At 41.7% G+C, this 17,945-nt stretch overlaps 1 protein-coding gene across 4 annotated transcripts in view; it reads right to left on the bottom strand.

Annotated features, from left to right (window-relative positions):
• Positions 1–17,945, bottom strand: part of LOC138200794 (AMP deaminase 2-like) — a 31,164-nt gene that overhangs the window by 5,958 nt on the left and 7,261 nt on the right. For 2 of the 4 annotated variants that reach the window (XM_069153689.1, XM_069153681.1), the window contains 8 exons: positions 4,992–5,122; positions 4,283–4,413; positions 3,455–3,523; positions 2,113–2,224; positions 1,837–2,023; positions 876–1,017; positions 700–789; positions 478–607 (listed from right to left, as the gene is read on the bottom strand). In XM_069153689.1, the coding sequence (XP_069009790.1) occupies positions 478–607; positions 700–789; positions 876–1,017; positions 1,837–2,023; positions 2,113–2,224; positions 3,455–3,523; positions 4,283–4,413; positions 4,992–5,122 (992 nt within the window). Of the gene's footprint in view, positions 1–477; positions 608–699; positions 790–875; positions 1,018–1,836; positions 2,024–2,112; positions 2,225–3,454; positions 3,524–4,282; positions 4,414–4,991; positions 5,123–12,778; positions 13,149–17,945 lie in introns of those variants that run through there. The other 2 variants (XM_069153699.1, XM_069153708.1) reach the window with 2 other exon arrangements.

The following is a 17,945-nucleotide window of genomic DNA, read 5'->3' as shown; positions in this document are numbered from 1 at the left end:
AGAACAACACCAGCACAGCTCACTATTATCAGACTGTTGCAGCGCGATGAGTGAGTTTAAAGAGGAATCAAATGAATTCCCAGAAGGATCAGTTCAACTTTATTAATGTTATTCAAACCACTCTCATGCAGATATTTACATCACAGTATCTGAAGAGTAGCAGTGCAATCACAGATTTCCTCAAGGCGTTCCTGAGATATGGCTTAAAAAGTGGGAAACAGATAGGAACTCATGGTGACCTCGACCTTTGACCTTTGACCACCAAAATCGGTTGATTGTTGGTACCAAGTTAAAGTTTCTGCCAAGTTTGAAGAAATTCCCTCGAGGTGTTCCTGAGATATCGAGTTCACAAGAACTGACGGACAGACGGACAACCGTAAACATCCAGTAACTCCTCCAGCTGAAACTGTCAGCAGAGCGGACGCATTAAAAGCTGAGTCAGCATATCAGAGATCGATCAGCCTGTCGACGTCTTACCTTTCGGATGTTGTAGAAGTCTCTGTGAGGAACCTTCTTCTGCGCTGCCAGCTCCTTCATCTCGTTCAGGAGGACGTGCATCTGGAACTTGGAGCTGAGGTACTGCAGGCGGCGGTAGCAGAAGGACTTCCTGCAGACAGGAGACGGGGACATGTCTCCTTTAGACACTGAGCCGGAGAAATACAGACACCTGTCCAACGATGGCCTTAAAGAGACACTCACACTGGCCCGTTGATGATGAGGGCCATCATCACGTTCATGTCTGCGATGTACTCCTTTAGGTCGGGATACAGCAGGTCCAGTTCGGAGCTCCTGGACAGGAAAAGAGTTCAAAGATCACACAAAGACTACAAATCGTATTGTAATGGACACGTCTTCCTTCAGGTACGAACTCATACTTGTCCATGTTGGTTTTCTTGGTGTAGACGTGAACGACACCGTCCACCATCTTGCAGCCGTATCCTGCGTCTGCTGGCATGTTCTTGGGGTCCTGATTGTCATATGGGTGAGTCCCTGAAACCGGAGGGTGGACGGGGGCGTCTGGGGGAGGACAGGGAGGGGGGGGGGGGGTGCAATTAATCCTTCATCCTCCAAGAAAAACATCTTTCTATCAATAATAATAATCACATTGTAATCAGAATCACATAGCATGTTAACTACAAACACTTCTCTTCTTTAGAGGTGCATCTAAAGGAGGATTACCAAGTTCCCACATTTGAAACCAACCAACAGTCTCAGTACGCAGATATTGAAGTGTTGCCTCTAACGTTCATCTGTCAGGACTGTCGCGCTTTTTCAGGCTTGAACACGCTCGTTAACTTTGGTACTGGAAAAAAAAACCTTGGTACAAAGTCTGTGAAGCTGCCCGAATCCATAAATCCCAACAAAGAACTTAAAGACTTTATTCATTCAGGGTGGGAAATGAGTGGCAGGAAAATGAATCAAACAGAAAACATTATTGTTTGTTTTTGGCACAAGCTTTGACATCAGATATTCGTGCAGTTTATTGTTTCGAAAATTGAAAGCTGAATTTGAACTTTTGCCCGTTCAGAAAAAATAAAGCTATTAAATATCATTAAGATGAAAACAACTGAGTCACAAGCAGATGGTGGCATATTTACTTGTTTTTTATCCAATTTAAAGTTTAAAATACCAAAGAAAAGCAGAATATTCTCACACTGGATGACTGATATGATTAATTCATTATCAATTATAGTCACAAATAATTTTTTTGTTGACTAATAAATTCATTAAGTTACTTAACGTTGCAGTTCCGGCTGTATTAGATTTCCTTCCTTAAATACAAAACAACCCACTAGAAAAATATGATGTTAAAGGTGTTGGATGTGTTGGTGGTACCGGCGTCTACGGGTGTCTCCGGGATGTCATCGTAGACGCCCACGTCCACAGGCTTCATGCCGAGCTCCTCCAGGGCGTGAGAGGTGGTCTTACAGAAGTTCTGCATGGAGCGGTTGATGTACTTCTCCCGGATGAACAAGGCCTTCACCACACACTTGGCAGCGTCCACCAGGTCGGTGAAGGGCACCTTTATAAAAACACAGCGATGAACACGTGAATGGAGAGGTGGTATTTTAGATGCTGCTGTATGAGAAGAGTTCAGGATAAGACACCCACTCCACACTTCTCCTCTCCGGATATGGACACCCGCTGGTACTCCCTCTCCAGCGGCATCCTACTCTCCCGAAAGCCTTCGTCAACGGTGTCCACACTCTTCTCCTTCATCAGCCTTCAGGACGGAGGAGGAGGCAGCAGGAGGGAAGGAACACCGAGAAGATGGAGGACAGGAAAGTCGATCAAGAAGGAAACATTATTGTTTGTCTGTTTGTGACGTCAGATATTTGTGCAAAACATTCAGACATCATCATTTATTTCCCATTTTAATGCACAGATTGTTCAAATATTGTTGCTATGCCAACAATCAACACACATAAACGAGATTCATGTTTTTTTATAAATTAAATATAAATGTAAAAATGGTGCTCTGTAAAAATGTATTATCTTTCTGAGTCATGTTGAGGATGTACCTCCTGCAGAGCGTCCTGGTTTCCGTCAGACTGAACACCGATTAAAAAAAGTCTTCCTCGGGATGCGAGCGGTTCTAATCGTGTTCCTGGTTAGTTTCCAAACAAACACTCTTTTCTTGATGTCTTACATTAATCCAGTGGACTTCCCAGCAATGAACTGGAGATTCTGACCTCATCTATATTTATAGGCAGGTGTCTGTCAATTCAATTCTTTCCCAGAGACATTTTAAATATAGTTTTTTGGGCACTTTTGCCTTTATTGGAGAAAACAGTGAAGATTTAGATGAGAAACAAGGGAACAGAAAGGAGCTGGAATCAAACCATGTGGATGAACTTCAATCATCCGAGTTCCAGTATTCACATTTTAGATGTGATTTAAAAGAGAGAAAAGGGAATCTAAACTCAGTTAATGGTTTCATATAATAAATACATGTCTGACAACATAATTATATAGATTTGAATGTTTTTACTTTGTCATGTAAAATTATTCAAAACACAAATCGATGTAAGTGAAACTCAGAAACACATCTTTCAAACCCACTGAGCAGACGTTACTGCTACTAAGATTAGAAACAACCCAAGAATCTTTCAGATAATTAGAGCTGAGAATGTTTACTGAAAACAGACATGTTTCAAACTTGTTTTTAGAGAGTTAAAAGCTCGAAAACACTCCAACAACGTCTGCACACATAAAAGTGACCAGCAGGGGGAAGATGTGGTTCACTTCATAATGATGATAATCTCTGTCAGTGGTTCTGGAGAAAAGAACTCTTCACTCTAGAGTTTTTAAATACTGCAGACTCAGCATATGTTGCTGTGCAGTGTTGAGGATGAATATTAAGATGGCAGCGACACAGTTACTAAACACAGAATAGAGCTGAACAGGAACAACAACCAAAGATATAATCATGAGACAAACAGAGCTCACTCACTCCAGGTCTGCAGCACTGTCGATTTTCATGAAGTCCTGTTTGGCGCGCAGCAAGATCTCAGGCTCAAGCCTTGTTGGGTGAGGTGAGCACGGGTAAGGTGGAGGTGTTGGCGGCAAGGGGGGGGGGGCAAGAGGTGGTGAGGAGAAATTGAACACACAAAGTGAGAGACCAAATAAAGGCAGGAACACACACACACACACACACACACACACACACACACACACACACACACACACTGAGTGTGTTGGAACGTGAAACCTTGAATCTTCTTTTCTAATGAATGAGGGATTATTTTCAGATGGACCTCCAGAAAACTAATAAGAAGGAGTGACTTTAGCTAACAACACCGAGAGAACTGATGGACACATTTTATTCACTTTGGATTTGATGAGAGAAGTTGAATGGGAGTCTATGGAGCCGGAGGCTTTTTGGAGCCGACCTCTAGTGGCACTCGCTGGTATTGCAGCTGAAGACACTTCTGGATCAGAACCATTTTTCAGTCCTGAAGCTACGAACTCTTTTAGAAACAGTCTGTGAATCGACCCTGTGATCGGTGATCGGCCTCAGACATCCTGACCGGAGCGCCCTCTCTTGGTTGTGCCGGTAGCGTCGACCCCTGCAGACTGCAGCGCTCCCCTCCTTGTAAACATTTGTGTGAAGAAGATGTTGGATCAGAACCGGCACCAGCTGGCTCAGTTAGCTCACTGCTGGGTTAGTTAGCTGCACGCTGGCAGGTTGGAAGCTGATAAGCACGTGTGAGAGCAGGTCTGGGTGTGAAAGGCAGGAAGAGGAGTTGATCAGACTCTCTGTGTGTGTTTGTGTCCTCACTTGATGTCCTGACTGATCTGCCTCTCCAGCCGGTGCCGCCGCTCCTCCAGCTGCTCGATGGGACTGTCCTCCGGGAACTCGTACGGAGCAGTTCGCATCTCGCTCTCCGCCATGCTGCGCGTGAACAGCTCCTGGATCGGACACAAGTTACACCGTTTATGGTGTCATAAAACAGGAAACATGGAGACATCAGGCCTGAGTGGACATATGGAAGACAGAGAGGCTCCCCCTGAACCATCTGTTAGATTCAGCTTCAGATAAAACCATAAATATCCCAAAAACATAAAGAAAAAGTTTTTCAAAGGGAGAAAGTTTCTGCACGTTCTCACTCTTTTGGATTGGATGGTTCTGCAGTGCTTTATTAAAAACAGAATCTAGTACTAAAACTGGGAGGATACTGAAAATTATTAAGATTATAATTTTGACATTTTTATCACTCATTAATAATAATCAAAGCAAAAGCCATTCAGATTATTAATAAACTAGTTTAGTACAGATTTATAGTATTTTTCCATTTTAAACTTGAGTAGTAAAACCAAATTCAAATAAATGCCACCAACAGACAATTAAAATATCTAATATTCAAATTAATAGTGAATTTAGCTCAATGTTTATAAAATAAACTGTATGAAAGAGGTGAAACCAATCCTTTATCGTGGTGTTTTTGTTGCTATGAGGCCACCGTATATAAATGAACATGATTCCTGACCTCTGCGATCTCTTTGTACTTCTCCTCCATGGATGTCCTCAGGTCGATCGGGTAGTGGGAGACAGAGACGGGCGTCCCCGGCAGAGATCTCTGAGGTTTGAGGGGTTTCGGTCCGGACGCTCCACAGAGGTCTGCAGGGAAACATGGGAGGAGTCAGGTCATGTGACACGTATGTGATCTGAAACACTTTATCACGGAGAGTTTCTCCTGTGTCTCCTAAAGGTAGCGGATTAAAAACAACAATCACAGCAAAATCTGAACGTGAATCCATTCAAACCTAAAACAGAAATACAGAATATAGTTCGGAGGTGCTGAAAGGGCAGAAAGCAGAACAGTTGAACATCTAAAGGTTCATATTAAAGGAGGGGGTCGGACTCATTGTCATTGAAACTGGGCTGAACTTATACCTGAAAAATATGTCATGTAAAAAAATTATTTCAACGAATTTTTTTGCAATTATTTTCTGAACTGCGTAAGTAAAAATACTTTTACACTCTACTGGATATTACGTATTTAGAGTAGGTTTCCAGAGGTAGTTACACGGTTTAGTTCTTTAGCATCTAGAGTCATGCAGTGCGATTAAACAATCTATTTTCAACTTTACCTCTCATCCTTTCATTGTTGCATGAAAAAGATAACATCTAACAGTCTCCTCTTCTTTGTGTAAAGTAACTCGATTCCTTATACTAATCTTAACTCGCACATATAAAAGTAAAACATCAGTAAAGCACCGAGCAACAGTACTTCCAGTTTTTAACAGCAATATGAATTATAGCTCCTATTAAAGGCAGTAAAAGCTGACAGCGTGTTGTGTGCGTTGTGCGTGGTGTGTGTGTCTGTCTGTGTGTGTTGTGTGCGTTGTGCGGTGTGTGTGTGTGTGTGTGTGTGTGTGTGTGTGGTGTATTGTGTGTGTGTGTGTGTGGTGTGTTGTGTGTGTGTGTGGTGTGTGTTGTGTGCGTTATGTGCATTGTGTGGTGTGTGGTGTATTGTGTGTGTGTGTGTGGTGTGTGTGTGTGTTGTGTGTGTGTGTGTGTGTGGTGTGTTGTGTGTGTGGTGTGTGTATGTTGTGTGTGTGTGTGTTGTGTGCGTTGTGCGGTGTGTGTGTGTGTAGTGTGTTGTGTGTGTGTGTAGTGTGTGTGTGTGTGTCTGTCTGTGTGTGTGGTGTGTGTAGTGTGCGTTGTGTGTGTTGTATGTGTTTTGTGTGTGTTGTTTTGTGTGGTGTGTATGTGTGCCTGTCTGTGTGTTGTGTGCGTTGTGTGTTGTGTGCGTTGTGTGTGTTGTGTGTGTTGTGTGTTGTCTGTGTGTGGTGTGTACGTTGTGTGTGTGGTGTGTGTGGTGTGTTGTGTGTGTGGTGTGTGTGTGGTGTGTTGTGTGTGTGTTGTGTGCGTTGTGTGTGTTGTGTGCGTTGTGTGTGTGGTGTGTGTGTTGTGTGTGATGTGTGTGGTGTGTGTTGTGTGTGTGGTGTGTACGTTGTGTGTGTGTTGTGTGTTTGTGCAAAGATGAATCAGGTCTTAGTTTCCAGACTAAATGTTGAACACAGTAAAGTATTTACAGCTCATATTCAGCAGGATTTCTCCAGTGAGTCTCCAGGTTCAGTGTTTATTCTATTTATTATATTATGCACCAGTATTATGTGCACGTGTGGTGCACCAGTATTATGTGCACGTGTGGTGCACCAGTATTATGTGCACGTGTGGTGACTGACTGAAGTCACAGAGGTTCAGCTGCATGTCGACCGTCAGGTTGCAGATAATTCAGAACAGATGACGGAACGACTTTACAAAGTTTAGTCATTTCACAGACAGACAAACAAATAAGACTGAGCTGACTGACCAGCCAAGACAAAAATAGAGAAGAATTTAAGTTTGGTTTACCAAAGATTGCAACATGTCGAGGTCTGAGCGGAGAAAACTATGATTTCAGTATAAATGTAGCTCAGCAGCTCAGTCTGGTGTGACACTTTAAACTAACATGAGCTCAAACAGTTTACAGCCACAAAGTCCAGAAAAAGAGGTTTTTACAACAACTCTCATCACGTAGTCATGTAGAACTGGATTCTGTGAGTTATTATAGACGTGACTGTGACACATGACATCTTACAACCAAAAATATTCAACAAATACTGTTATTTGTTTCCTTCCTTCGTCTCTATAAAGACAGTAACCCAGTTTTCTTGTATTTCTTCACAGCAGAACATCAATCAGAAAAACTAAAGTTAAAAAAAGTAAATAGGCCAAATCTCTGATTAACTCTGAATCTGTGGGGAATCAGAGGCTGCAGCTTCAGTCTGTGACGGAGCATGAAAAAAAAAAGACAGCTGCACCAGCAGATACACTTGAAAAATAATGTCTCCCGTGTGCACGCTGACCGGTGAAAGACACACCTGAGAGTGACAGAGAGGGCGTCCCCCACCTATCAGCTGTCAGGACCAGAGGACGGCCACTCCACTGCAGACTGAGTCAAACAGCGGAGGAGCTGCTTCCTCTTCTGTCTGAAGAGGACCAGTTATACACATTATAAATCTCTGGCTCTGGGAAGGGCGTCTTCACGCTCTGCTATAACTGGTGCAGTTATTGGTGCAGCGTCTGGCCCGGGACAATTAGTCTCTGCCATCTGCTGTCTGCCTCTGAGGTGGTGGAGGGAGCAGAGGGCGACTCTGCACACCACAATAACACTGAGAAATAAGTTTAATACTGCACGAAGAAGTGACTCAGAAACAACCTCAAACAGTCTGCTGTCTGCTGGAGGGCAAACTAAAGGAGCAGAGAGGGTTCAGGCATCTCCATTACAACTCCAACAATAAGGGGATTAGGAGGCTGACATACTGCACACAACTATAACATTTATACATATTTGAATCATGATACTGAAGAGCTGTGACAGTGATCTGTAGTAGGGCTGGGTATTACCACTGATTTCCCAGATCGATTTAATTCACAAGGTCCCATTTTGATTAGATTTTGACTCAACTTCAGGATATTTCAGTTACAATATTAATTTTGCTTGGATATGAACCAGAATATCAGAGAACTGATAGTGTAAATTGTACAAGAAACCCTCTAACATAGTGCGTTATGATGATGATAATAATAATAATAATAATAATAATAATAATAACAATAAAAAAACTTAACTCAAAGTCCTGTACGGCAAGAAAATTACATGCAGTGTTTCACATTAAAAACACATAAAGGAACATTTAAAAATAGCAAAGAAATTAAATTAAATTAAAAACTCGGTAAGACATTGATAAAATAGAATAGTTAAAATATAGAATAAAGCAATATGTAGTGCAAAGTGCAAGAGAGCTTCAGGAGTAGCTAGCTAAAATGCTAAAGTAACAAGATATGTTTTAAGCTTTCTTTTTAAAAGAGTTTACTGAGCGAGCTTCCCTGACAGCTACAGGCAGTGTGTCATTAGAAATATGAATGTTTACATTAAGAATAAACCTCTAAGCAGTGACATTAATGCATGGTATAAGCCCCGCCCACTGAAGCCGCATATACTCCCGTTCAGAATCTGGTTGGCTATACAAAGTGTCAATCTTCATCCACGTGACTTCTCACTGGCTGGATCTGACACCTCCGTCCGATACAGCCTCTCGTTGGCTGTTGAAGGCTGAAGACGGGATATGGAAGCTCCTATTGGCTCAGTGAGATGTCAATCAAACTGGCAGGCTATCTGACTTTATTGGTAACTATGGCAAATTAAGAACTCCTGCAGGGAAGTTTAAAATGACACAACATCGACTGTCATGTGAACTTTAGATCTGTAGATGAGGAAGTTGATGCAGTTAAAACTCCGACGGCACACGGGTGGGCTGTCCGAACGTGATGTCGCTAAAAGATTGATATCGGATTATTCAAGTGAAGATTGATCTGAATCCAAAAAAAAAAAAAAAAATCGATTTTCTAAAACCCAGCCTTCATCTGTAGTGTGCAGGATGTTTCATTTCAATTCTCCAACATATCTTTGATATTTCTCTTCTGATATAATCTCTGTGACAAATTAATCCCAGTAGCCTATTTATCAGATTATATGCAGACATACCGTATACTCCAGTGTCTATATATACTGTATATTTCTAAACACACAAACAGGCGACTGTATGTACACATGTGCACACACAGTAACCCAGGTTTAGTCTCCGTGTAATCCCCCGGCTTTTCCACCACAGATGACTCTTAATCCAGAACACCCCCGACTTTATTTATCTCCGTGACATCATGGTGGTGGGCAGCTCAGACCTTCTACGGACTTCAGTCCAAGTAAACACAGAAACTCAGCCGACTGGAAACCTTATGAGGGGAGGAGGGCAGAAGAAAAAGAAGCAAATTCTCCTTTTGATAATTTAGTTTGTTATTTAGATTTGAACACAAAAAATAAGACTTTTAATCACTTAAATGAATTAAAATATAAAGATATGCAGTTACATCAAATTTTTCAGAGAAATACTTGGTTGTAAGCATTTTTTTTCAACTGGATGACACCTTCATCAACAAAGGAAACAGTAAATCTTGATCTTTTTTATAGTGTTTTTGTGACATAACTTTTTTTTAATGATTTTTGGCCTTCCATCTTCCTGCCGTCACTTCATTTCTTACGAGTGAGTAACACTGACAGCGCTGCATCTCATCCATCTCCTCCCTCCGTCACGTCCCCGAGTCTGCACACCACCCACATGATCATTTAGTGTCTGTGGAGCTGCCTCTTCTCTGGAAGGATCAATACAGCCCTCCTCGTCTTCCTCATCTTCCTCATCTTCCTCACAAAGTAGCAGCAGACTAGTTTTGGCAAGAATGAAGAATCTATATTAGTTTTTCAAATTCTACTGTCTTTAATTTGATTTAAAGTGAATTTGTGAAATGACTTTGTGTGAAACCAACATCACATAAACCCACAACCACCAAACCAAAACCTCCCCATCAGATCTGCTGGCTCCAGATCTGTTTCCTGATTTGCAGAATATGCACATTTGTTCAGTTGCAACGATAATAAATCTCTTTTCAAAGCTTTTATCTTTAATTTACTAGTAAAGGTCGATGTTGAGAAACATGCACTGTTTGTTTCCTCTGTTAATAATGGCAGCAGATTAAATCTGCTTTGGTTATTTAATGTCTGGACACCTGCACAGGTGTGTTTGATGGTTGGTTCTAACAGTGTTTTAATGCTCACACAGGTCTCCATTAATGTCCTCTCTCTGATCCACTACACCGTTAATGTCCTCTCTGATCCACTACACCGTTAATGTCCTCTCTGATCCACTACACCGTTAATGTCCTCTCTGATCCACTACACCCTTAATGTCCTCTCTCTGATCCACTACACCGTTAATGTCCTCTCTCTGATCCACTACACCGTTAATGTCCTCTCTCTGATCCACTACACCGTTAATGTCCTCTCTCTGATCCACTACACCGTTAATGTCCTCTCTCTGATCCACTACACCGTTAATGTCCTCTCTCTGATCCACTACACCGTTAATGTCCTCTCTGATCCACTACACCGTTAATGTCCTCTCTGATCCACTACACCCTTAATGTCCTCTCTCTGATCCACTACACCGTTAATGTCCTCTCTCTGATCCACTACACCGTTAATGTCCTCTCTCTGATCCACTACACCGTTAATGTCCTCTCTCTGATCCACTACACCGTTAATGTCCTCTCTGATCCACTACACCGTTAATGTCCTCTCTCTGATCCACTACACCGTTAATGTCCTCTCCGATCCACTACACCGTTAATGTCCTCTCTCTGATCCACTACACCGTTAATGTCCTCTCTGATCCACTACACCGTTAATGTCCTCTCTGATCCACTACACCGTTAATGTCCTCTCTCTGATCCACTACACCGTTAATGTCCTCTCTCTGATCCACTACACCGTTAATGTCCTCTCTCTGATCCACTACACCGTTAATGTCCTCTCTGATCCACTACACCGTTAATGTCCTCTCTGATCCACTACACCGTTAATGTCCTCTCTGATCCACTACACCGTTAATGTCCTCTCTCTGATCCACTACACCGTTAATGTCCTCTCTGATCCACTACACCGTTAATGTCCTCTCTCTGATCCACTACACCGTTAATGTCCTCTCTGATCCACTACACCGTTAATGTCCTCTCTGATCCACTACACCGTTAATGTCCTCTCTGATCCACTACACCGTTAATGTCCTCTCTCTGATCCACTACACCGTTAATGTCCTCTCTGATCCACTACACCGTTAATGTCCTCTCTCTGATCCACTACACCGTTAATGTCCTCTCTCTGATCCACTACACCGTTAATGTCCTCTCTGATCCACTACACCGTTAATGTCCTCTCTCTGATCCACTACACCGTTAATGTCCTCTCTCTGATCCACTACACCGTTAATGTCCTCTCTGATCCACTACACCGTTAATGTCCTCTCCGATCCACTACACCGTTAATGTCCTCTCTCTGATCCACTACACCGTTAATGTCAATTTTATTTAAATTTATATAAACTACAAAAAAATGTGAATAGAGATAAAGGTTTTTAGAAACCTGTATATCACAAAATTAATAAACTCATGTTCAAACTGTGTTAAAATTGTGCACATTGTATGACCAGACTTCATACATGTCAAAAGAACTTCAATAAAACGTAATATCTATGAAAAAGTTTGTTTTCTATTCTTAACTTTGACTACAGAAGCTTGTAGGTCAATAATGTATTAGCATTATTATTATATTATTATTGACATATAGCCCAGCCCTTTATATTTGAGTACAGCTTATTCAGACATGTAAACTCCAACACAATCAGCTGGTGTGCATCCAACCACAACAATAATCAATGAGACAAATTCATTAAATAAAGTCTGTCGACATACATCGGCAGTCAGGTCACAAAGCAGACAGAAAAAACGGGATGTCACGCAGCAGCAGTGCATCATGGGAATCTCGTGTATTTCTGTTTGAGTCTTCTATGTATTCAGAAACTTTTGTGTTTCTTTGCAGATTTTTCCTTGATTTCTGAGATGCAGCTTGATGACGGATAACGCTGATGTTCCTTAGCAACCACAGATGAGAATAAACCTCCACTTCGGGTCTTCATCTGTAAAATATTTCATTACAACTCAGACGGGAACAAACACGGCTGATGAAATCTGCCAGCGACTCAGGCACTCTCCAAACATTTCATATATATACATATATATAAAACAACTTAATATAGTGAACATTTCACCACTGTCCGACATAAACAGGCTTCAAGAGGAGACGCACATCCTCCGTCATCTCCATCACACAACACAGATGGCAGCTGCTGTCATTAAAACTCTGCCCTTATAAACATGAGGATGGTCAGAGTTCAGGTGGACACAACTCTGAGAAGATGGAATATCATATCCACATGTGTTTTCTCTCCCAGCTGTGTGTTGATCAGCTGTAACCCGCCTCTCTGCTGCACATGTTTTTTTGGTTACTCTTGGGGGGCCTTTGGCAGCGCTGCATCACTCTGAACTGTGAGAAGCAAACAGCAGTAGGGACCACATGGCCCACTTATTCACCTACTGCAACAGACACGCACTGCACGAAACTAACCAACACATGACAACTCACAAAAACCGGCTTCATGCGTCCTCATCTCACATGTTTATATCTCCACCTCCTCCGTCACCGTGAGCCTCCTCGTGCAGGATTTTATAGGAGATGAGCGACACAGACCGGCTCAAACTTCCAGTATTCAGTGTTCACAAGCAGCAGCTCTACAGTATGATGTCCTCTTAGAGACTGGTGATGTGTTGCAGTACCTCCGTGTCCCTGTCCTGTCCTGTCTCACAGCCTCCGGTCCGGTCGCGGTGGCCTTGTCTGAGCTCCTGCGGGATGCTGGGACATGTAACTAGGCCTGGGACGGCTGCTGCACCCTCCCCCGCTGGTACAGTACTGACAGCAGACGGAGAGGACAGCGAGGCAGAACAGACTCTCTGCTGAACACGGCGACACACACACACACACACACACACACACACACACACACACACACACACACAGACACACAGACACACAGACACACACCTCCCCTGCTCTGGTTCGTCCTGCTGGAGCTGCCGCCTCCTCCACTCTGCTGCTGAAGCAGTTCTTTTTTATTTCCAGAGCTTCAGCTGCTTCCTGGATCGCACCGGTTTTCCAGTGCAGCCTCCAAGCTCCCGGATTTAAATACTGGGCTGGACTATACCACGTGGCAGAAAAGGGGAAGGACGGGGGGGGGGGGGGGGGGGGGTACCACTCCATGCTCTATTGTGCAGTAAAATGGAGGAGGCCCTGGATAAGTGGCTCCTCCCACTTCCTCTCCCACCTCTTATTTATGAACAGCTCAACTCTCTGACTGACTGATGACTTTCAGTCAGATTTTTATATTTTTTTACATTTTCTCATTCAGGCAGCTGAAATAAACTTTCATCATCATTTCATCACTTTAAACTCTGAACTTTGATTATTTTTTTCTTTCTCGTAAAGCAGTAAAATGGATGTCTGTAGGACTGCGTGTACTTCACATGTAAGTCAGCTCATCTACATGCTGCATGTCCCGTTTCCACTGACCACATGATGCCACAGCAGGCTGCTTCCTTCCTCTCTGTCACATGACCAGGACGGACTGTTTGTTCCACTGAGCTACAACTATTAGTTCATTTTTTTGAACAAAGAACATCAAACTTCACAGATGAAATCAAAGAAATAGAAGAACACAAAACATGAACATGAGCGACACCGACTGCTGGACAGATCCTCATTCTTGTGTCATCTCACGTTCAAATAGCTGCTCAGACTCATGAAGAGATGACCGAACTGAACCGATGACCGAGACGAACTGCGCTTCACATTTATAGCTCTTTATATTAAGAATAAAAACATATTTGAAATGAATTCTAACAGCAGGAGAAACTTTCCGTTCCGAGCCAATAAAAACACAATCATCTCCTCCTCATGACCGACAGCATTTTAAAAAGCCTCCAACCTGTCGGTGCTGCTGATGTGCAGCTGATGCCCTGATGAGCCTGAACTGATGAGCTCAGCGATGTTTCCTCTCTGCTGTGTACTGAAGGTCACGACCTCTGCAGCTCAGCTCAGGCTTGACGACACCACAGAAAATCTATTTGAAACTTTTTGTTACAAGAAAAACGATATTTTATCTAGATTTTATTTTATTAATGCGTTACTTTGTATTTAAGTTCATCTGTTCTTATTTTTTCTCCTGTTCTTGAATTACATTTTCATGTTTTTATGTTCTTTATATATGTTTTTATGTAAAACACCGCATTTAATTCATGAAAAGTGTTTTATAAATAAAGTTTATTATTATTCATATCAAGCAACACAGGACATCCTTTAAACAAATATGTGCTTAAAACTTCAGTCATACTGATACTTCAAACATTTGTCACATTTAATTCTTCTCTAATTTTGACCTAAAAAGATTAAAATATGCACTAATGATAAATAAAATTGTTACAATTATTACACAGTGAATAAACAAGAATATGAAACTACGATGTTTGAAAGCATATCGCTCCTGAAGTCTGAGTGATGAACTGATCTTCAGTCTGTTCTCACGCTTCATGGCAGATTTTAATCTGGAGGATAAAACCTTGACAGCTATATTACCCACAATGCAACCTGACTACAGATTCAGGTGTGTTGTGCTTATGGCAGCTAATGCAGCTTCAAGCAGAGATGAATAAACACCAGATAATTAAACAATATGACGAATGAAGCAAAGTCTACAACTGTATATTACATTTATTTATGTAACAATGACATCACTCGGTTTTTTTGCAGCTGTCCTGTTTAACTCGCCACTAAAAGCAGCGACGGATGGAGGAAGTTCAATCCTGTTAAAATAGATGTTTTGGAGGGTTTTGGGTGGAAGCAGCAGCTCATGATAGATTAATGTGATCTGTAACCTTTTCTTTACAGCTGCTGGGCGTTTCTCACATTTTATTCCTCTGAACTTGTACCAACTCGTTGCAGATATTTTCTTTGACTCTCCGTTCTGCGACTGTACGGAGGGAACGACGTCGTGTTCTGACACTGATGGACTCATTTACTGCAATAAAATCAGATGAAAGTGTTTATGTCCACCTGTTTTCTCTAAAACACTGAGGTTTGTTTTCTGCCGTCACTTCCTTCGTGTTAAACATCTTTTTCCCAGGAGACCAACGGTCAACAACACCTTGCACCATGTTTCACCCTCTTTCACACAACAGCTGACATTATTAAGAGACCTTTGTCAAACAAACCAAATCTGTAATTCTGCACAAAAATCCCCATGTGACTAAACAAGGTCAGACTTTCAAAATAAAACTTCTTCCCACCATTCAGACTCAGGCTGTGAATTTCTCTCCATCAGAAATGTTCTCACAACAATAAGTCCTCCACGGAGACACAAAACATACGGTATGAACACTGGTAGATGTACACACCGACAGTCGCACACACACACACCAACATGTGTTGACATCGCTCCTTTAAACCCTCCGATTATCCACACAGACTTCCTGTCACCTCTGTGAGTGCAGCTCTCAGCAGATCTGAGGACAGTCAGAGGAACACTTTGTCACCGTCGACATGTGAAACACTGAACTGAGCGCGCTCGGACGTCAAGAGGTCGGTGTGTCGAGGATCAACAGCACAGACAATAAAAGGACACACACAAACACACACTCGTCTGTCAGGACTCACAGCTCCAGCTGTGATGTCCTGTCTGTCTGTTTGTTTGTTTGTTTGTTTGTTTGTTTGTCAGAACAGATTTAAAGATGCTACAAAGTTTGTTTTAAGATTAAATTCAGGACGACACTGTGAGCTTTCAGTGACTGATATCATGTTTATTATTTATCACTGTATCAAGTTATGATTTATTCTGTGTAAAGTCAAGAAATAGTTAAAACAAAAAAAAGCCTGCTCTGGACCTAAAAAAATGATCTCAAACTATAGAGAACACTTCAGTGTTGTTCACACAACCATCAACCATCAGTGACGTCATCATCCATCAGTGATGTCATCATCCATCAGTGATGTCATCATCCATCAGTGATGTCATCGTTGGTTTGTGAACGTTATGAATCCTCCAGTTCAGATTCTGTCCGTCACCATCTTGTTAGTTCGGAGCGGTTTGGAGCAGGAAGTGACCATATTTGGACGAGCTGGGTGGAAACCTAACGATACTACGTCCCGCCCGCCGATAGCTGTAACCTGACTGCACCACAGGCCTGTCAATCAAACAGACTCGCCCCCAAAAACAGGTCTTCTTGAATCTTCTTTTCTAATGAATGAGGGATTATTTTCAGATGGACCTCCAGAAAACTAATAAGAAGGAGTGACTTTAGCTAACAACACCGAGATAACTGATGGACACATTTTATTCACTTTGGATTTGATGAGAGAAGTTGAATGGGAGTCTATGGAGCCGGAGGCTTTTTGGAGCCGACCTCTAGTGGCACTCGCTGGTATTGCAGCTGAAGACACTTCTGGATCAGAACCATTTTACAGACCTGAAGCTACGAACACTTTTAGAAACAGTCTGTGATACATAAGAATGTCCAGATTCAAACACAACAACAGAAAGAATCTCCTGATATCAAATAATAAAGAATATTTCAAGATAACTTCCGTGAGGACTTCTGGACGGCTGCATGTTTGCATCTCTACACATCACATCAGTGTGAGCATGTATTCCTGATGAAAGTGAGACAAACAGAGGCGAGCGGTTCAAAGACTCAGAGGTCACGAGACAATAAGTCAGCGAGGGAGCGAATACGAGCCGACGGCGGTCCGTCTGTGATCAGAGGAGGATTAGATGAAAGCGGGTCTTCGTTAGGAGTCCTGCTGGGAGCCGAGACCGACCAAAGACAGACAGCTTAACTGTACCTCAGCGCTGAAGCACAACCCATCCTAACTATGTGAGTAAGAGCTGACTGTCGTCCTGCAGACCGCTCAGTCAAACATCATGTTGAGTCCTGCTGCTGTGTTTCTGTTTCTACGGATATTGTGATGTTTCTAATATCTGGTGGTCTTAAACAACCAGAGCTCTGGTCAAGGCCTCCGATCTCTCCAGAACCCCTCCCGCTGTTACATGGGAAGACCCAGAGCTATTCATAGCAGAAGAAAGCTCTGGAACTGATGGACCGAATCTACAAAACATTTCTTGCAGCACCGTCACCCTCTAGTGGTGTGATGGAGTAGTGCAGGTATATCCAGGATAAATGTGATATTAAAATGTACTGCTAAATATAAATAATAAATAGAAAAGAAAAAAAAAAATCCCCATTTATACATGGACCTGGTCAAGTAGGCTACTCATATACATAATAGATGTTGTAATAAATAGCATATTTTTACTACTTATAAATACATAGTCACTACATACTATATATAAAATATTATAATCTCTTTTACATTTTATACTACATATATTTTTTGTACATTTATTCTATACTCTATGTATACCCTATGCACATAGATAAATATATTCTTATTTAATTGTACTGCATATCTATACATTTATTACTCGCATCATAAAGCAGAGCCATATCACTGTCGTGAAATGTCACTATATACACTTGTTTGACCTAAGTGCAATAATATTCTGTTTATGTCTTTCACAACATGTCACAGTAAAGGTAAAAGGTTTATTTAGTGTTTTTTAATTATATATATATTTGTACATTCATCATTATTTTGTTTTCCATTTTCTAAAACTATTTCTATTCTATTCTATTTCTATTCTGTGTATTTGTATTTTTTTTCTTCGTATTTATCTTTGCTATCTGTATCTGAGCTGCTGTGATGACTAAATGTCCCCACTGTGGGATTAATAAAGTATATTTTATTTAAGTATTTCATAGTCTGAAATGTGTCCTCGATGGTTCCAACAATGGTTTAAATTTCACAGTTTAACAATAAAAATCAAATAATATATAA

This window comes from Embiotoca jacksoni, unplaced genomic scaffold (assembly GCF_022577435.1).
Source record: "Embiotoca jacksoni isolate LCO1_2020_lvr unplaced genomic scaffold, fEmbJac1.0.p SCAF_1, whole genome shotgun sequence".
Lineage (NCBI taxonomy): Eukaryota > Metazoa > Chordata > Actinopteri > Embiotocidae > Embiotoca > Embiotoca jacksoni.
This window is presented reverse-complemented; position numbering and strand designations above follow the sequence as displayed.